Source organism: Amaranthus tricolor, chromosome 11 (genome assembly GCF_026212465.1).
Source record: "Amaranthus tricolor cultivar Red isolate AtriRed21 chromosome 11, ASM2621246v1, whole genome shotgun sequence".
Taxonomy (NCBI): Eukaryota; Viridiplantae; Streptophyta; class Magnoliopsida; order Caryophyllales; family Amaranthaceae; genus Amaranthus; species Amaranthus tricolor.
The window spans coordinates 16,355,250-16,376,526 of NC_080057.1; the positions used below are offsets into that span (position 1 = coordinate 16,355,250).

General features: G+C 35.0%; 2 protein-coding genes across 10 annotated transcripts; one reads left to right on the forward strand and one right to left on the reverse strand.

Annotated features, from left to right (window-relative positions):
* The first annotated feature begins 9,768 nt into the window (after nt 1-9,768).
* LOC130827508 (two-component response regulator-like PRR95) lies at nt 9,769-11,197 on the forward strand. The gene is made up of 3 exons (XM_057693248.1): nt 9,769-10,158; nt 10,327-10,509; nt 11,006-11,197. Exons 1-3 carry the CDS (start codon nt 9,769-9,771, stop codon nt 11,195-11,197), a joined length of 765 nt encoding a protein of 254 aa, XP_057549231.1.
* LOC130827507 (protein GAMETOPHYTE DEFECTIVE 1) lies at nt 10,034-20,932 on the reverse strand. 9 transcript variants are annotated; one of them, XM_057693245.1, is made up of 11 exons: nt 20,378-20,926; nt 20,205-20,282; nt 20,028-20,108; nt 19,377-19,531; nt 18,047-19,254; nt 17,838-17,955; nt 13,007-13,145; nt 12,779-12,836; nt 12,620-12,671; nt 11,106-11,204; nt 10,034-10,174 (listed from the first exon to the last, which is right to left on the reverse strand). In XM_057693245.1, the coding sequence occupies exons 1-7, from the start codon at nt 20,807-20,809 to the stop codon at nt 13,121-13,123; spliced, it is 2,097 nt and encodes a 698-aa protein (XP_057549228.1). In that variant the 5' UTR covers nt 20,810-20,926; the 3' UTR covers nt 10,034-10,174; nt 11,106-11,204; nt 12,620-12,671; nt 12,779-12,836; nt 13,007-13,120. The 9 variants fall into 9 exon arrangements, with proteins under 9 accessions (XP_057549228.1, XP_057549223.1, XP_057549229.1 ...); XM_057693240.1 differs by having other exon boundaries at nt 12,779-13,145; nt 20,378-20,932; XM_057693246.1 differs by lacking the exon at nt 12,779-12,836.
* Nucleotides 20,933-21,277: the final 345 nt, after the last annotated feature.

Below are 21,277 nucleotides of genomic sequence, written 5' to 3' on the forward strand. Positions count from 1 at the left end.
TGGGTTCTAAATCACTTCATAAACTTGCAATTCACTTTACACAAATCTATTTTAAGGATTTTTGATGGATTTTAAGGGTTCTAGATCATTGTAGAAGAATATAAAGTTTCTTGAATGGAGAAGAACAAAGATGGAGGATCAATTTTTTGAAGAAATACGTTGTGTTTGGGGAACTCAAGCCTAATAATGGCGCCAGCTGAATGCGTAAGGGCATACTGGTAATTTACCACAAACGGCACACTGACGGCAGTTGTCATTAATGGTATTCTGTGCTAACAGACGTAAACTCAATTGTATATGGTGAATTAAAACATTTCGTGTGGTATATGGTGAATTTCGAAGAAACAAAGTGGTATATCATGAAATATCCGTTTATTTTAATACTCTACCAACTCAATTTGTAAGTTTAGGTCGTCCATACCTTTTCCAATCCTGTCCTCCAAGTCATCTTTGGTATTCCTTATAGTCTTGTTAAGTCTTCCGTGCTCTAACTTTTTATCTTTCTTATAGGTTCGATTTGCACATCCTTATCTTTTTGTCAATATTCGCAACTCCAAAACTCTTTTTATTTTGAATTCTGTCTCTCAAGGCATGTCTGATCGGGACTTTACGTCCTTCAATAGTAATACCGAAGTGCACGGCGTAGTGTAGTACGCTTAGCAAGTACGAGTCGAATCCACAGGGAGTGGGGTGTATATCAAGGGATTCTTGATCGATTAGTTGGTTCAATAACGTATAAATAGATGTTTGTTGGTGTGATTAACTAAAATAAGAAAATAAAGACTAAAGCTAAAACAAAGCATAAAACAAGTAAAGATGCTAATTAACCAAGAACATAAGATTAAAGGCAATACAAACACATAAAAAGATAATATGATGATGAAGAGGAGAAGGCTAGACTTTCTCACTAAAATAGTGTTTACCAATCTTCAACCTAAGGTCATGGATATGGGTTATGGGGAACAATGTATCTTGGATACTAATGTTCTCTCTCAAGCAACAAAAGCTTCCTAAAACATACTCAACTACCTATTCTCATAGAGCTAAGCACATTTTAAGACATGGAGCACACGTTCAACATTTCCAATAAAAACATCTACCTATTCTCATGGAGATGATTTGATTTTTAAGCATGGATTATCATTAGAAATCGACTCTCACCCTCAATCCAATGACACTACGATAATAGCAAAATTCATCTCAAACCATAAACAACACAACCAAGCCAAAGGTAAAGAAAGCAATTTACACTACATACATGTGATAATACCTAGCCTAAGCCAAAATAAACTACTCACTCATATTGAAGTTAAACATAACTAAAGACATTAAATTCATGATAAGCATTAATAACAAAAATCAAAAGCAATTAAATATTGAGAATATAAATTACTAGCTTGGAATTCAATCCAGAGAAGATAATCAGTTAAAGAACTAAAGAATGCAAATGATAAACTCCATAAGCTCCCATTGCAATCCAAATGTTTGATGAAATGCTTCAATAGATTGACTTAATCTTAATTACATGAATATATCAAATGATCTTCAATAATGAACTAATCAAAAGCTTGAACCTTCTATTAAGTGTTTGAATAGAAATTGCAACTAAGAGTACAAGAATGAATCCAGGAAAATACATAAAGGAAGATTAAAACTAACTAATGAAAACTTAAAATTCAAAACATGAGTTGTAGAAGAAAATGGATGACAAGTGGTTGGTGGTGGCTTCATGATTTCTCCACCACCCTATGTGTGAGATAGGTCGGCTATAAATGGGTGACAAATAGGGGTGGTGGAGCAGTAGAGTATGAGAGGCATAAGAAATGGGTAGCGCATCCAATCAACAGCTTTTAAAAGCATAATTATTTTTGACCACCCAAATCGCTTGACCTGTCGAGCGAGCATCAGGTACACAGGTCAAAATCTTTAAAAACAGAGCAGTCACCAAAAAAACTCCGCTCGACCCATTGAAAATGCTTCTGTCGACAATTTAAAGCTACTGGAAGTGAATAGTACTTTCGATCGACCCGAGCCAATATCGCTCGACCGGGTCGAGCGGCCTTCAAGATGGTCCTGCTCAGCTTCTATCTCTAATACAAGTCTTTTTTATGTTTGAGCAAGCTTGGCTCGACCCAGTTTTGGCCGAGTGGGCTTAGAAAAGTCTACTTTAGCTCCTTTTGGCCTTGTTTCCTTGACTTGGGTCATCAAGGCTTTGATTACTTAAGCTTTTGGAGTTAAGTGAGTATTGTATGAGCCAAATGTACTTGATTTGTGATCGGTTTTGTTGAATATTACCTAAAATGCACAAAAACACCAAAATACCCATCCAAGTGTAAAATCCCAAATGAAGCAAGTATAGTTATCAAAATCCCAATACAATAAAGCCAAATAATGGGGATAAAACTTACCCTATAAATTTAAGGGCACAACTTGATAAGATAATGTTCATGTAGTCGCTCTCTGTTTTTGCCACTCACACTTAATTTTATGGGTCAAATCTCAATCAATGTCCCGCTAGTAATAAATATGGATCCAAGGTATGTGAAGCATTCACTTGAAGCGATTTCTTTCTCCTCTAGCTTTGTAGTGCCTATCATATCTCGTTTGTGCTAAAACTACACTCCATGTACTTTGTCTTGCTCCAAGTTAATTTGAAACCTCATGACTCTAAGTTTTCTCTATGGTTCTAACTTAGCATTTAACCCCTCTTGGTCTCAACTACCAAATTAGGTAGAAAATTAAATATATATGGTATAAATTTATAATAATTTATATCAATCAAGTTAAAAGAACTTTGAATATAGGTCAACAAATATTCAAATAGATCTTTTATTATCTAATAAACATTGCATAATTAAAAAAGATAAAAAGCAATAAGTTTTTTGTAGTAGTGTCAATACGTGTTCTAGATTGTTTATTCATTAGTATATTGTTGATGAGTGCAATTATTTGCACTCATTTGTGTTAATTTCATACTCCTTATGTGATGTTTTAGTGAGATTTAGGTAGTATTGTAGGTGATATGTGACATTTTCGCCTCATATGCTCAATAATGTACTTTATGCAATTTTTGAGGCGAAATCGAAGTTTTATTAGGTCCCGGGGTTGATAAGAGGGTGAAAGCCTAGAGAAATGACTTAACACCCCTAAAAGAGGTGAAGAGATCGAGCCAAACAAGCTTCAAGGAGAATAAATGATTCGTAGCTAAACCATGCCAAAAAGCCACGACTTGTCGCTCAGTATTGCAGCCTAGAACAAAAGCGACGAGTCGTCGCTCCAGATGCCACGACTCGTCGCACACCTACTGATCTCAGCATTATAGTCCAGTGCCAAAGCCACGACTCGTCGCATACATTCTGATTTGAGCATTGAAGTTCAGAGACTGAGCAACGACTCGTCGCCAACTCACTGAAGTCATATAATCCAGGCAGTAGCAAGGCGACGATTGGTCGCTCCTGATGTCACGAGCCGTTGCCATGTGTTCGAGGAGTTATTTTTGAAGCCATTATTTATAGCAGCAGTTATTTTTATTTTAAAAGAGTTTTTATCAGTTTTTAAGTAGTAGTTTTAGTTAATTATCTAGAGAATTATTTTTGGTTCTTTAAGCTTTTGTTGCAAAACTTTGTTGTTACATTAATTCCTCTTACAATTTACATTATCGTTCTTCTTAATTAGTAAGTTATCTTTATTAATTGTTTTATTATTTATCTCTTGCATTGAAATCATTCAACGTTTTATGTTTAGTATTTATATTAAGTCATCATTTATTATGAATTACATATTTACCATCATGTTTAATGAGTAGTCTTCTTCTTTAGGGTTAGGGTATAATCCCTAATTCGAAGAATGAGATGACATTTTATCGATTGATTCTATAATCAAATCTACGCTTAATGAATCTCGGTTTAAACATCTTTATTAACCTTTTCAATAAAATGGAAGTTTGAGATTAGGACTAATTTAGGATTGAGATATATTTAAGTTAAATTTCTACTAGTTTAGCCAATAAAACGGAAGTTTGAGGATTAACACTAGTTTGGCCTTAAATCGATAATAATCAATAGAGCGGAAGCTGAGATTAATTAGATCACATTTAATTATGCTAATGACTCAATCTCATACAATCATGACAGTGATCGATTCCCATGTTAAGATTAGGTGACGCCCGACACCCTAGAGCTTGTCATATCATATTCATCTTCATATTAATCATTGTTTTAGCTCTAGTTTTGCATCATAGTACTAGTTTTTCAACCACATTATTTCTTGATCCATGTCTTGTAGTCACAAAACAAACAAATTGATTAACTCGCTTCCTTGTGTTCGACCCACGACTACACGTCAACCGTGCGCTTGCGGTTATTAAAATTTGCCCTATCAATTGTATAGATAAAAGTTACAAAATGAGTGACATAGAAGAGTATATTTTTATGTTCTTAATATAAAAACATGTTCAACATTACATTTTATTAAAGTTCATAGGTGTAGCTTAACGCTAGAAATATAGAGACAACATAATACACTTTTTAATTTTAAGTTTAATGTTTTAGTTAAAATGATGAAGGAATGAAATTTAAGCCTATGACTTCTTTAGGTATATTTTAAAAGCTAACTTAACAAAACGTTTAAGCTTAAAATTATACATTAATAACATTACTATTCAGCATTTATGAGAAACACAACATATACACTTTTTAATTTTAATTTTAATATTTTACTTAAAACGATAAATGGATGAAATTTAAACCTATAACAACTTCTTCCAATATATTTCAAAAACTCATCATTTTCATCATCATCAACCCAATATCCCGCTCGAAAATAGGGTCTAGGTGAGGGAAGGTGAGGGACAATCCATACCCCTACACCCTTGAGAGGGAATACTAGAGGAAAGCGGTCAATTTTACCTCCAGAAGGTGAGAACCCTGCATAGAGAGGAATGTGATTAGCACTGTTGCTTGGAGATCAGAAGAACTGCAATAGCCAAAACAAAGGTTGGAATAAAATAATAGACAGATGTGCAAAAAAGTAGGGGCAGGTAAGTAAATAGCTCAGCATCAGAGCAAGAAAGATAACTAAAGAGACTTTTACTAGTCTAGAATCCGAATGTGGCGTCTCCAACTATTCTTATCCCTAGTCAGGTCGGGGTGCAGTTCACTCAAGTCTTCCTTAATTTGCTCCACCCACGTTTTCTTAGGTCTTCCTCGACTCCTCTTACCCTCCACTATAATGGTTTCTATCCTTCTGACAGAAGCCTCTATTGGCTTTCTTTGCACATGCCCAAACTATCTTAGTCTATTTTCGCGCATCTTAGCAGATAGTGAGGCAACCACTAGCTTCTCTCTGAAATCCTGATTTTTGATCTTATCCATCATCGTTTTACTGCACATCCACCTCAGCATTCGCATCTCTGCTACTTTCATCTTTTGTTCATGGATCTTCTTTTGTAGAATTTAGCTTTCAGTCTAGCCGAGAACTTCTCATCACATAACACTCCGGTGGCCGCTCGCCATTTAAGCCAACCCGCTCGTATACGGTGTGTTAGATCTCCATCAATCTCCCCATTACTCTTGATAATAGATTTTAAATACTTGAACTTGGTTGTCTTAGTACTTCTCTTTCGATGGTCAATTCTTGGCTATCATCATGCTCTTTCCACTGAAATTGCATCTCAAATATTCTGTTTTTGTACGACTAATACGGAGCCCTTTACTTTCTAATACTGTCCTCCACTCATCTAATTTGATATTAGCCTCCTCGTTAGATTTTGCGACCAACACTATATCGTCGGCGAATAACATGCATCATGGCACAGTTTTCCAGATAGATTTGGAAAGCTCATCCATGATGACAAAAAAAAGGAAAGGGCTTAGTGTCGATCCCTGATGTAAACCTACTTTAACTGGAAAGGACCTTGTAATCCCAACGGGTGTCTGTATGTTAGTTAATGTTCCATCATACATGTCTCGTATAACATCAATATAGCTCCGCGAGATTCCCTTTTTCTCCAAGCTCTCCTAGAAAATATATTGCGGTATGCTATCATAAGCCTTCTCCAGATCTGTAAACACCATATGCAAATCCTTGTTCTCCTCTCTATATTTTTCCATCAGTCTTCTGAGCACATGTATAGCCTCAGTGGTTGATCTCCCCGGCATAAAACCAAATTCATGTTCCCTAATCAAAACCTCTTGTCTGATTCTCTTTTCTATCACTCTTTCCCACAATTTTATTGTGTGGCTGAGAAGCTTAATCCCTCTATAGTTCCCACAAGCTTGTGTGTCACCTTTGTTTTTATACACAGGAATAAGTGTACTTCTCCTCCATTCTTCCGGAATTCTATGTAACCTCCAGATAACATTAAAAAGGTTAGTCAACCATCGAATGCCTTCTTCTCCTAAACACCTCCATACCTCGATCAAAATGTTGTCAGGGCCGATCACTTTTCCTTTCCCTATATCTTTGAGAGCTTCTCTAACTTCATATGTGGTTATGTCCCTGATTGGCCCATATTCGTGTTGATTTTGAACATTAGGAGTTTGTCCTCCCACCTCCTCTGGCCCCCTAGATTCATTCAGCAATTCAGAGAAATACTGATACGACCTTGTTTTGATGTCTTCCTATGTCAGCAAAACTTGTCCATTCTCATCTTTAATGTACCTAACTATCCCAACATCTTGCTTCTTACAGGATCTGGCCTTTACAAGCTTGAAAATATGTTTCTCTCCCTCTTTTGTATCTAATTTTTTATAGAAATCTCCGTATGCTCGACTTTTTGCCTCAGCTACTACTCTCTTTGCTACCCGTTTGGCCTCTTTATAAATTCTTTTCTTGGTTTCCCAATCTTCCTCTTTCGTTCAAGCCAAAATCTCTTTGAACCTTTTGTTTTTTCATTTATCTTCTTCCGAACCTTCTCGTTCCACCCCCACGACTCCCTATATACCTTTGCTTGACCTGTCGACACTCCTAAGGTCTCCTTAGCAGCTTCTCTAATAGTTTCATCCATAGATTTCCACATATGATTTGCGTCTTCGGACATTCTAGGGTAGCCTAATGCTTTGATCTTAGCCGAGAATGTGGAGGTTACTTCCCCTTTAAGGTTAACCCATATAATCCTTTGTTGGAAGTTTACCTTCTTATCGACAATTTTTTTGCTCATCTAAAAGACCAACACTAACAAACAATGTTGCGTTGGCATCTTTGTACTCAGAACCACCTTATAATCCCGACATGAGACTCTATCTCTTATACGCACTAAGGCATAATCAATTTGGGTCGCATGTCCTCCACTCTTGTATGTGATCAAGTGTTCCTCTTTCTTTCTGAAGATAGAGTTTGCTATAACCAAATCATGGGCTAGAGCGAAATGGAGTAGTTCGCCACTCTCATTCCTCACACCCAGGCCAAAACCGGCATGGACTGACTCGTAACTATCTGCTTCCTTGCCCATATGCCCATTGAAGTTTCCTCCTATAAAAACTTTCTTATTGCTTGGGATATTTCCCATAATGTTATTTAAGCTGTCCTAAAAATCGAGTTTCTCCTACTCATCTACACCAACTTAGGGCCCATAAGCACTAATGATGGATGTGACTTCTCCTCCTAGTACTATTCTAACCAACATAATCCTATCGTTGCACCTCTTCACATCGACCACTTGATTCAAGATTTTGTTAGATACGAGGATCCCAACCCCACTACGTCTGTCATCCAACCCTGCATATAACAACTTATACCCTTTTACTACGGTCGAATTATAACCCTTCCACCTAGTCTCCTAAACACACGCCACATTTGTATTTACTAAGCTCATTGGTAAGCTCCAAAGACTTGGCTTGTAACGTGCCTATGTTTCAAGTCCCCATTCTTAACTCAAAGTCTCGAAAGAGTCTCCTCCTAGAACCCCTCCGACCCGACCTCAGGCTGTCATAGTTTCTGTCTTGGTCTATCTTAGTTACCAAAAGCAATAGAGAAGGGTTTACTTACTATCAAGAAAAAAAAACTTAGCTAAAAAGAAACTCACTCAAACCGCTGTAGACTATTCCCACACTAGGCGACCAAAACCCAAAGCAACCCGAAAAGAGGAAAAGAAAAGCACTATAAACAACAAGAACACACCAAAAAGAGCTTACTAAAACTTACACAACTTAGAGTTTACAAGTGCAAAAAAGTAAACAAGAACAAAAATAACTATAATAAGAAAAAGAATTATCAAAATCTGAATAAGAACAAGCCCAAAGAGTTGTATAGTAATGTCTAGTCCATAAGAGTTGTACAGTAAACAAAAAGCATGTTTAAAAATAGAAGATGGTATTCACATGGGGGTGCAATATTTATATGCTCCAAATTGACTCAATGAGTCTATCTTGCGTAGTCCGTAGACCCCGCGCAACCCCGCCGTAAAGGAGATGTTGGGAATCAAATCAATAATGGTGGGCCCTTTGATCTTTTTACTGTTTGTTTCCTTCAGTGCATCTTCGGGCCATTCTTAGTTTCCAACTTCACTTTTACAACTTCTTGAGTACAATAATTCTTCTTTAATACTTTTTTCTATCTTTTTCAACTCATATTTTTAATTTATATTTAATTATTAATCTATAATTTAAAACAGTTAAGTGGAATCTTATTTGATTCGTTTCAATGTAAGGATTATTTATATCAACTTTTCATAATGTTTAATTATGCACAATTAGAAATATTAAAGAATAAAAAAGTGCATTGGGTAAAATGCATAAAGTATGAACACTTGTGGTGAATAAGAAAATATTTATTAAAAAAATACTCTTTTGCTCAATTTAGTAATCCTATATAATTATTTACCACTATTTGTCATTCGCTCTTAATTTGTATATTATTTTTAATCTACAAGTTAATAACATAATCAAGTAAAAATCTTGTTTGATTCGTTTCAATATAATTTTAAGTATGTAAATATTTTACAATTTTAAAGTGAACTTTTTATAATTTTTAACCATTTACAGTTAAAGATTTTAATATTAAAATGGGACCTTAATAAATATGCAAAATAAAATAAGACAACTAATTGAGTCGGAAGGAGCAAATAATTAATTATTCATGTCATTTAATTCAGTTAGTAAAATAATCATCTGATAATTAAAAATTCACACCAAATTTAATCTATAACATTGTCTTTAAAAGAATATTCAATAAAAAAGAATTAACAATGATATAATGAGATAAGAAAAGCAATGTGTTTAAACTAAACTGAATTACTAAATAAATTGAAAAAATGTACTCAAATATTCTACAACCAAACAAAAGCATAGAAACACAATATATTAATCTTAATTTCACAATTAATTTATCATAATAAAAATAATCAATTTACATAAATGCTTTAAACTAGAGAAATATAGAATATATAACTCTAGTTTGAGTTTGAGTTGATTATTTCATGTGTACTTATTAACCAAAGTAAATTTTAATAATAAAATCATAATTTCATAAACTTACTTTTAAGGGTTGGGATCATGGAAATAAAAACCTTAAAACACAAATCAATGATATTAGATTATTGATTAGACTTAACATAAGATTGTTATACTTGTAATCCCTTATTTTCAAATGCATGATTAAAATTATTAGGTTAAAAGATAGTGTGTGGGTATTGGGTCAACGCTTTCTATTAGACAAAGTTCCTAACATTCATATATATAAACTTAGCTAGACCACAACATACTATCTTCATTCTTATTCAGTTCAATACTTTTCTAATTCCTTTGTCAAAAACACAGTACACAAAAAAAGATGTATGCTCAAAATAATAACTCTTTCTATGACGATTCATCTGATTTCATCAACCAAAATTACCCTTCCCGCTTAACACCTCCGTTAGTTCAGTCTCGTGCAGGCAATTTTGACTCCATGAATGAAGCTTTTGTAGTTGCAAACGCCAATCCAAATATGAGTACTGGGAGCGGGTGTACTAGTAACAGTTACATAGGCTCACCAACTTCGCCTCTAAGCTATACAAGCAGTCATCCACCAAATAGTACTGCGAGCTTGATGCAAAGGAGCCTTAGTAGCCACTCCCTCCAAAAAAACGGGTTTCAACTGCCTGTTTCAACAGCTGCTAGCCTTCTTGACCTTGAAATTGGCCCGGTGAGACGGGTCTTTAGCACAGGCGATTTGGATCAGGTAATTGTTCAAGTCACTGAAACATAAATCACGGGAAATTTACAATATGACCAGGATAGTTCAAAATCAGGAAGAAAAAATAGCATGAGATGTCAAATAACTTTTTCTACAGACAGTGTGAACAATTAAATCATGCCTAGCTAACATAGTTGACCATAATTGTGGCAGGGAGTCATCTTGAACCATCACCATTACCATCACCACCAGGTTGGAAGTCCATTAAACGAAAGTACGAATATCATTCTTGAAGGTATGACAAAGACATGTCGCTACAGTCCCGAGGAAAAGAAAGAAAGAATTGAAAAGTATCGTAGCAAAAGAAGTCAGAGAAACTTTAATAAGAAAATTCAGGTAATTAGAGGACTATAACCACAATATCCTTTAAGATTCCAAAATTTTGAACTGATATTACTCCTCCTGAGCTGTAGGAGCATAACCCCAAAACAGCACAATATGAAAATAGGTCCTATACCCTAGTGAAATAAAACATGTCCCATTCACAACAAAATCATAACTAGCACTAAATCAATATGTTAAACACGATAAGATATGATACATAAACAGGTCTTTGAAATTTCAAGGGCTTTGGTGACATGCGAAAGCTGAGGATCAGTCTCTTCCACTAATCTAAACAAAATCATCATGTTTAGTGTTTAGTCAGTCAGCTTTTTAACGCCCGCTAATCTCAACGTGTTCGACAGCCCCAGGTACTCGTGTCGTGTCCATAATTCTTACAATTAAAGGAATTCAACTAATAATTTCAACGTCTATAGAAAGGAAATCATAAATTAAAAAGCATTCAATGTTATCATCTGACTTCTCTATAATCACAATGCTTCGTAATTAGTACGCATGCAGGAAAACATTAGCTGACAGCAGACCAAGAGTTAGGGGTCGATTTGCAAAGAATGATGAAATCGAACAGCCTGTCAACTTTCAGGACTTACAATGGAATCAAGTAGCAGGTGAAGAAGATGATGAGGATGAAGGGCAGTGGATCCATCTTCTGAACTCCCTTTCATCCAATTTGGTTCCATAAAGAGCATCTAGTAGCAGTTATGATGTCAGAATTATTTTTAAAAAAGGAGAATTCGGAAAAGCAATATCAGTCTCGCCTTATGCTTTGTAAACTATTAAGTAGAACATTATTTTCAAGATTGCAGCAATTGTAGGGGTTCATCATGTATATAGTTTCGGTGGAAGTGTCCTATGTAATCCAATGCCAAAATTGTGAAGCATTCAAAATAGTATGCATAGTGGAGTACTTTGCATGAGAGGGCCATGCATGATGCCAGTGAACACCATTTTGAATGCCTTAATCGATTCAGATATTGTTTCCGTTCTATGCCACTTCCTGGTTGCAGAAAAAACCATAAAATAAAAACCAAACCGGCTTTTTGTTAGAAAAGCTGTAGCATAGTTTAAACCTCTGACATTTATCATTTTAATACTTAATTATGTGTACCCGACATATAATATTGATGATACTCGTAATGGAAATTATCAGATACTAGGACAAAAAATCTATATTTTGACGGCCAACTTTCACTTTGTTGGCCGCTCGTGGGACTTAAATATAAGCATAATACTTGCCTGTCCTTGACAGAACAGTAAGCCAATTTGCAATACAATTAAATTAATGGAAGATAATCAAACTCAACGTAAGCCTAATGCCTTTATTACATCATCAAATGGCTAGCATTTACTTGCATATCAAAAGAACATTCTACAACATCCCTCCCTCTTACAGATGCTGCAGTCTTTATTTTCATTCTAATATTTGTAGACACCATTAACTCATTTACCAAATTTCCAAACTTGCCAAAACATAATATGCAGGAAAAGTTTTAGCTGTTTAAGATTGAAAAAATGGATTTCAAAGAAACTTGAACAGAAACATGCATACTTTACAGTAGAAGTTTGGCTTAATTTTGCATCTTAAAATCTCAAAATGCAATCAAAGAGTAATTGCACAAGATAAAACAGCACTCTGAGTAAGTCTACATCCTCTATGATATGAGAATTCCTTCTATAACACCAGCAATTTCAAGTCTACACTAAAAATACGGTAATATCCTAGACAGTCTAAAAATCTGGAGGTAAAATAGAGTATTTCAGTTCAGGACTGTTATTTCAATATTTATGTTTCATATTGCACATGGTATTCCTGATAATGCTTTAAAAGTTGAAGAAAATATTGGTATCAGGGAAAAATCAAGAGTAAGCTAAGAGAATCTAAACGATTCATTTGTCTTCCTAGTAAATTTATTATTATAGGTTTGGTATCCGGGAAATCATGAGAAAAAATAAACAGCTAAATCTCTAGAATAAAAGGGACTGGAAAGGGCAATCACAAACTTTTAAATTTAAAACTCATACACAAGAGAATATGGCTATGCACATGACATAATAAACAAGTGGAGCAAATAGGAAAAGAAGATGGCAAAAGGATTTCACTGACCGGCATTGGGCATACTGCTTAGATAGACATGGAGCCGCAACCTACATGACCCCTATGAAATGGGAAAAGGTATCAGTTGTTATAGTCATCATTATCTTCATAATTAATTAAGCACAAAAAATATTCAAATAAATATGCATAAAATCAGCAGCCGCCAACCGGTATATTAATAATGTTCGCCATTATACTTCCAGGTACTTGTATGTCTATGCCCACGCTAGAAAAATACATCAGCATGTAGTTAGCACATGAGAGGCACCACTATTAGCTAGCAAAGCAAAGACCTAGGAACTTGCACTTTAAATGAAGATAGTATAATATAAAAACACAGTTAATTATGGAATAACTAAAGCCTGCATTGTGTCACCTAGGGATTCAAATTCTCACCTTTCGCCAAAGAATCACCCAAAAAGTTTTCTTTCAAGGTTATTGCAATTAGCTATTTCAAGGCAGGTAACTTGCGAGTTCTCCTTGATCAGGTAGAAATAACTACATGCAGAGTTACCCGCTTTTGATCGCAGCAAACCTGTCCATCCAAAAAGTGTCATGCAATTAAGAACAGTATACAATCACTAGCCTAATAGTTGGCATTTCATATCTAAAATCAATTAGCGAAAACAAAAAATTCATTATTCTTTGAAGGAGGATATTGTAGAGCATGTCCAAATTATGACTGTACAACTGTAAAATATGGTTACATGTCATATTAGTTAAACATAACAACTAAATCCAGCAGCAACACTGCCAAGGCACCAACACTGCCAAGGCACCAACACATACAATCTGAATTTTATGGAGAACATTCAGTCCATGAGCAAGGAAGGAGCTGGTTGAAAGGAATGTTCCTCCAGTAATTAAAATATTTAAGATATTCTTTAAAATAAAGACAACAGAGCACCTTCATTAAGACTTAAAGCAACGGTAGGTATGGAATTTTTCTGTATACAAGTGGACCAGCAATGGAAAAAAGGCTACATTCCATAAGTAACCAAGTTCCTACGTCTGTTTTTCAGAAAGAGAAGTCTCCCTCATGTGATTTCTTCCATGAAATATGCAAGTACAAGCCTGAATGCACTTTTAACAACTTCCGCAACAATAAAACAGTAATGGCACTACCCTTTCAATAAAACAATAAATTAATCATCCATCATGCATTTCTTCAAAAAATTTGAAGTCTCAAACAGCAGAAGATTATATTCAATATAAGTTCTTTGGATGGACCATGGTATGTTCTAAGTTCTAAATCCCAAGTTCTAACACATGAAACAAGTACAGAAAACTAATTTTCAACCAAATTTTTTCAAACAAGTTGAAAGAACCAGCAATCTGAGTACCAGTTCAACGTATTCATGTGTATGGGTGGGGGGGAGGATATCAAGTAACAGAAGATGGATTCACTGGTGGTCAGATACAAGAGTAGCACACAGATGACAGAGAATTTTCACCTTTTCATGTGCAGCAGAATCCAATAATAATATATATATATATATATATATATATATATATATATATATATATATATATATATATATATATATATATATATATATATATATAGGTTTTAGATCATGTGAAAACCAACCAAATTGGTGAACACTAAAAACAAGTGTACATAAAAGATTAAATGGTATACATTATCCAGGGGCAATTTTGTAAATAATTGGACATTTTCTAAAAGGTGTAGATACATGCTTAAAAGGTGTACATATTCGGATTTCGGATGGCAATCTGTAAAATAATATAAATATTTTCCTTTACAAAAAATATGTACACTTTATAAAATAGCATATGTTGCTACAATATGTGAATTTCAGTCTGGTTTTCAGTTTTCACCACTTTAGTTGTTTTCACCTGATCCCGCATATATATATATATATATATATATATATATATATATATATATATATATATATATATATATATATATATATATATATATATATATATATAGTGTGTTAGAGACGTAAGCGCAATCAATAAGCAGGATGCAAAGATCCATTGTCTAAGCAAAGATAAATTTGCACTCAGAATATACAGGGCTTAACTATTCATGAGTTATCAAATTAAGAGTCAAAAGACACTTAGCAAAATAATTAGTAATATATTATTCTAGCGTGAAAAATGCAAATTAGAGTTTCTCCTATTTCATAGAAGAATTGGAATTTCAGTGGCAAGGACTCAAAGTCTCAATCTAAGAGAAAAATTCCTTCGAGCTTCCGACTCCAACACTATTAGGTTAAACTATCGCCATTTTGATCAATCTAAATTCTAATACAGTAGTCTACTTATCCCAAGTGCCAAGCCCACCACTAAATCCTACAAAGGATCCGACCAAATTTTTGTTAATTTTAAAATCAAATGAAATGGTGAATGAAGTTTTAAATGAAAATAATCCTTTGTGGGGAATTTTCAACGAAATTCACCCATGGTATTGTGGAGAATTACTAGATGATAGACTAGTGTGGTTAGAATGCTATGGTATACCACCATTACTGTGGTGTAAGGAGAATTTAAAAACAATTGGTGAGAAGTGAGGTGATATGGTCTATTTTGATAAAAATACAGAAAGAAAAACTCATGTGTGGCTAAAATGCTTATACACACAAAGACAACAAAATGCGATTTTCGGAAGAATATTATTACAGACTGAGAGCTGAGGGTAGTTGGTTTATCTTGTGGGTAAAGGATAGTAATGGTTTTTGTATCTCATCACACAAAACTAAAAACAAGTCTGCTCTTGAGAGCCCACTGAACCAAACACTGAGTAAGGTTAGCGAGTCATGGGTGGAGGGGAAAACAAACAAACTGAAAAGTGGTGAATGTAGTAGTGGCTATGAAGATTACAATATGGGGAACATGAGGTTAAATGAGAATGATAAAGGGATGAACGAGCTGCAAACATACATGAGGTGGAAGAGACACCACCACCGTCCGATGGCAAGTGTTGGATACTGGATAAGCAGGATACACTCCAACTGAACAAAACCGCACAGATTGTTGATGCAAATGCTAGCTGGGTGGATTTGATAAACCCAGCTATGGAATCGGTCGTAAATACACAGGAGGTTAGCAAGACTGAGACAACACCAGTAATCAAGGAAAAAAAAAAGAGCAAAAAGAAAAAGTTACTAACCACTATAATGAACACAAACAACCCTCAAATAGTTTAGAGAAAGCAGCGGAGACTTGGAGTCTAGCAAAATTCCTTGGTGCTAAATGTGATAATGAAGAAGGGGTTGTCTCAGAACTAAGAAGATCAAAGCGGCTTTTACTCATGGATGAAGAAAATCAATGAAGTTTACAATTCTGAACAGTTGGGTTGGCGTGATCATATTTTCATGAATTTTATGTGCTGAAATGTAAAGAGGTATTGGTCGAGGTGAAAAGAGCAGTGCAATAAATAAACTTGTGACGAAAAACAAGATAGGTGTTTTAGGTGTGAAATGAGCTCTTCTTTCTTGTGAATGATAGATGCTGCAGTAGTATGAATGAAGCAGCAACTGTGCTACTTTTTCTTTGGATCGTTGAAGCAGAGAATTGTACTTGTGCATTTGCTGCTGTAGTTTTTGTTTTCATTAGGTTGTGATCAGTGCTGGTGGAGATGTTGATGTTATGTCAGCTATTATGAGCAGAGTATTGATGGACCTATGGGGTATGAAGATACGTCTCACTGATGGTAATACAAATAGGCAACACAATGAAACAAAGTGGAAGCTGACCAAAGAACATTATGGTATTCTACTACATGGGCAACGAATAAAAGCAATAATGAAGAAATTGAGGAACTCTTTTAATACTTGTGTCATTTGTACTTAAGTGGGAGTGGTGGGAGTTGGATATATCGGAGTTTTGCAATCAGAATGGTGTGTAAGGTGTGTTTAGGTGTAAAGGAGCAGCAATATTTGACATGGAGTATGCACGATGGATAGAAGATTATCACAGGCACATTTCAGAACTAAGAACAGCATTACAAACACATTTATCAGATGCAGATCTTAGGATTATAGCAAATGGTTCTGTCCATCATTAAAATAAAATCTTTTGTCTCAAAAATGTCGCTGCCAAGACCAATATTTTTCACCTTATCACCACCTATTCACCGGAATGTGGACTACTCCAGCAGAGTTGTTTCCTATGGATGGGTGGATTCAGACACTCTGAACTCATCAAGATGTTAATAGCACAATTAGACCCATTTACGGAGCAGCAACTGACGGGGATATACAATCAACAGCAAACATCACAGCAGGCAGAAGAGGCATTAAGTCAAGGTCTAGAACAGCTAAAACAGTCATTGGTGGATACAATTGCCACTAGTATTGTTACTGATGGCATGCATCAGATGATGATTGCTTTGGGCAAGCTTTCTAATCTTGAAGGCTTTATTCGCCAGGTTTTTGAAGTATAAAAGTAGTTCAAAAGCATACAGTACCTATGTTTTTGTTTAAATACTCGTGTGTCATTTGTACTTGGTGGCAGTCAATGGGAGTTGTATATATAGGAGATTTGTACACTAAGTATGATGTGTAATGTGTGTTTAGGTCTAAAGGGGAGTAAGGTGTAAAATGGTTAGAACATACTAGAAAGGAGTAGTATACTAGATGTAATTGGTGTTGTATGCATAGACCACTCCTATGCTTTTCTCTTGAGTGGAATGTTTCTTGGGTTCCTCTTCCAATGGCTTTTTCCCCTAGCGGGGTTTTTATGCCGGCATTTTGGACCCCAAGTTTCAATGTTACATTAATAATATTTCCAATTTTCAAATAAAAAAAAATAACCCACTAAATTCTACTAAAAGTGATCTCAGCCAACTCGCGAAACAGAACCTACGGCTGCAACCAATTTAAACTTCACTTTCAACCTGGAAAGTAGCACTTGACTTAATTATCAATATAAGTGACATAGGTCTGTGTATGAACAAATTATTATTGTGGTCTCATAGCCATATTGCTATATGAACCTTTTAATGAATATCAAATGCAAAAAGGGCAGGACATGGAAACCTTATCAGGTAAATTAAGTGAAGTTCTATTCAAACAAACATTAACTTTTACCTATCCACTAGCTTACAGAATGACAACTGTAATGTAATTCAAATTAGAAAATGTGATCTTCGCTATAGAACTTTCAAAATTGACAAATGTAAGGGTACATGTTTACATGATATAGATAATTCACAGTACTAAATGAACTCCAAAACACCTACTCCTATGCTAACCTCTTCTTGGTCTTGTATGTAAGAATTCTCCCTTTCTTTTTAAATTGAACTTGTAACAACCGCTTAAAAGGAAACCTAATAACTTGGCCAGTAACCCAGCGCTTTATCTTACGGTTACCTGCATTATATTGCATGACAACGGTCAGCAAAGGTTATTAAAGTGCTTATTAATGGGACATTAGAAAAATAAAGCAACATCAGTAAATTACCTAATCTTTGTTCACCCAAAGATTGATCCTCAAATTTACCAATCTCTTGTACTTGGTTACTACATTTTGTCATCATTGTATCAGAAAGCATGGATTTGGCAACTAAAGGACCATGGCTATCTGTTCCCTTTAGCAGTGGTTCCACCAGCATCATAGTATTGGCATGTATAAGTTCTTTTGTATCGGTTTTGACTTCAATTTTTTCTACATTCTGCTCTTTCATTCCTTCCACCATTCCATCATTACTATTCTTCTCAATAGAAAAAACCAAGTTCATCACATTTTCAGTATGCATGGTAGATTTTTTATCAGCTACAAGATCTTCCTTTAGTTCTTGTAGACTGACACCCAAAGAAAGATTAGGAAAGATTGATGAATCTGATTGATCACAAAATTGCATTTCAGTTGATATCTCAGCATCTTCCCCATCCAATACACCAGACAATAGCTTTGGAATATCAGTATGTATCACATAACAGTTGCGATCCTCAGAATTTTTTAGGACTTCATTTACTAAACCAGAAATAGGTCCCTTAACCGATCCATTATCTTCAGAGGCTAATTCCTTCAAACTATCACAAGACAACACATTATTTGCACCAATACTAACATGATTCTGAAACTCAACTTCACATAATCTAGCTGGTGACGACGCATTCTCCAACACATCCATGTTCGTCAACTCCTGCAGGGGCTTTGCGGAAAAAACACTAAAATCCTCAACATTATCGGATGCCAACGGAGACACAGTGAGAACTGCCCTTAAAGAATCTTCACCTGACTTGCCCTGTTGATCCATTAGACCTCTGCACAAAAAAGTAATATCATCCTGAGGCTTGCTCGTCCTTTTCGGCAACTCAATATCCTTGGAACTTGAAAAAATGTTTGTAGAATTACCAGAAACATGTAATTTTCCCTCAGTTCTAGAAGCTACTTGATTTACTTGTAAACCATGTATTTGTGCACCATCAACTTGGCTAATAACATCAATACCCTGAACAGATTGGGGAACTTTCGCTGACTGAGCAAATGCCTTTTCCATATCATCTAAAAGCAAATCACCTTCACCACTAGATAATGGATCCCAATCCATATCATCAACTATCCAGGGTGCCTTGGGATCAGTTTGTGTTCCAGGTGGCATCTCTTCAATTCTGATTGCTTCTTTGTAAAACTGTTTTTTCCTTAAAGCATTGGCTATGAGCAATCTGTGCAAACACCAAAATCAAACATTTAAGGGTGAGAACAGATTATGTTATTCACTCCCCCCATAGGTTACCTAAGAAGTGAGGAAAGAAAGATGAGCATAGGTTCCATAAGGAAAGCAAACCTGCAGTTCTTCGATATTGTAGCTTTTGCAAAATCGTTTGAAAGCCCAATCAAAGACACTAGATTAGCTACATCGTTTGGACCTCTGAGCTCAAGCACAGAAGGAGCAGAACTAGATACAATCAAATTCTTGCCTCGAGTCCACTCGACCAACAACTGATGTGAAGATGTTGCACATGTCAGACACAGACACACCAATCAGTACATGACATGCTCCACTGCTAGACAACCTCCCCCCACCAAAATAAGCATGCAGAAAGAAAAATAAACAAAAAATAATCAATAATCGTATTAGTACTGCACTGAAACAATGAATTGAATTTTCAATAAATGCTTCACACCCTCCCCCCCGGCTACTGCTCAGTTGCAGAGTTAGACCAATCAAGCTCTCACACAAAACGTTCAAAAGTTGAAACTAAAAAGAAACAACTTGTTATACAGAATTGCAAATTTGATTCATAGTTTTCTATGCAGTACCAATCTGATTATTGTAACACTAAATATACAAATTAACTTGTTTCTTTGCAGGAAAAGTGAGCAAATATACAATCCAACAACTTGTTAACGTTCTAGATATTGTCACCAATTTAGTAATCAATTCCAATGCTAATGAAACATATATAAATCAAAAAAATACGGACGATTCTCATACCTTAGCATTCGCAATCATTTGCCGTCTCACTTGAACATCTAGCAAAAGACTCGAGTACATAATCTCAAAGTAAACTCCTCGCTGTACATTCAAAGTCATTCTCCACTTCAATCAAAAAGAAGTAACAAATAATCAAAAATAAAATGGAAAAGCATCAAAATTTTAAAAAAATCCAACCGCTATAGCAGCTTTAACCATAGGAAGCTTCATGCGAAACGGCAGCTTCTGAGAAAAATCAATCGAAATCAAATCAACCTGTACACACAAGCAAAATTATCACTCATCATTATAAAAAACCACAAACTTTTCCATAAAAATAATTTCAATAAAGGGGAGATAAAATCAAAAACCTGCGACGATTGACAAGCAATATCAAACAAATTTTGATTCAAAGGCTTAACAGCGACCAAATCATAAGTCTTGAGAATCGGATTACCAGAATTCAACGCCGAAGCTTGAGCAGAGGTTTCAACCGACATTGTTAAACGAGTATACTGTCGAAACGAGGATTTTTCGGCAACGCCAAGTAGACGACGATGAAATGAAACAGTTGAAGAGAGATAAGGAGAATGATGGAGAAGAGAAGAGAGAGGAAATGGAGAAATTGTACAACGATCAGATTCGGACATTATACCTTTAATGGAACGATTGTACGCGATTCCAGAATACCCTAATTCCATTGCTTTGACGATTAATTTAAGACGAGTTTGCTTTTTAGAGGATTTTTCTGGGATTGATTTATCGGATTCTAGGTATGGAATGTTGAGATCGAAGAATTGCATTTTGTCGTTTTGAGATTTGCTGAGAGAGAACAAATGGCGGAATTTACGGTTTGTTGATTTGATACAGAGGTTTAGGGTTTAAGGATGAAGACGAAGATGAAAATGAGAGTGACAGCTGACAAGTCGGCAAGTCGCTTAACGAAAAATTGAAAAAATAAACTTATTAATATTATCAATTGAAAAATTACGTAGAATAATCAACTTTTTTATGATTTTTTCTATAATAATTTCATCTATTAATACACTATAAATGACCTATTAATCTGCTATAATAGGTAATTTACTAGAAAAGTCAGAAATTTTTTTAACATTGTTTAATATTTTTTTCAATATTTTATTTTAATTTATCTTTTTTTTTAAATAAAATTTGCTATAACAAGTTAACAGGTTACTTAAGTTTACTTTAAGCAAATACTCTCTAAAGTTGGAATTAATCATGATTAATCGATAGGTGAGATTATTGTAGAA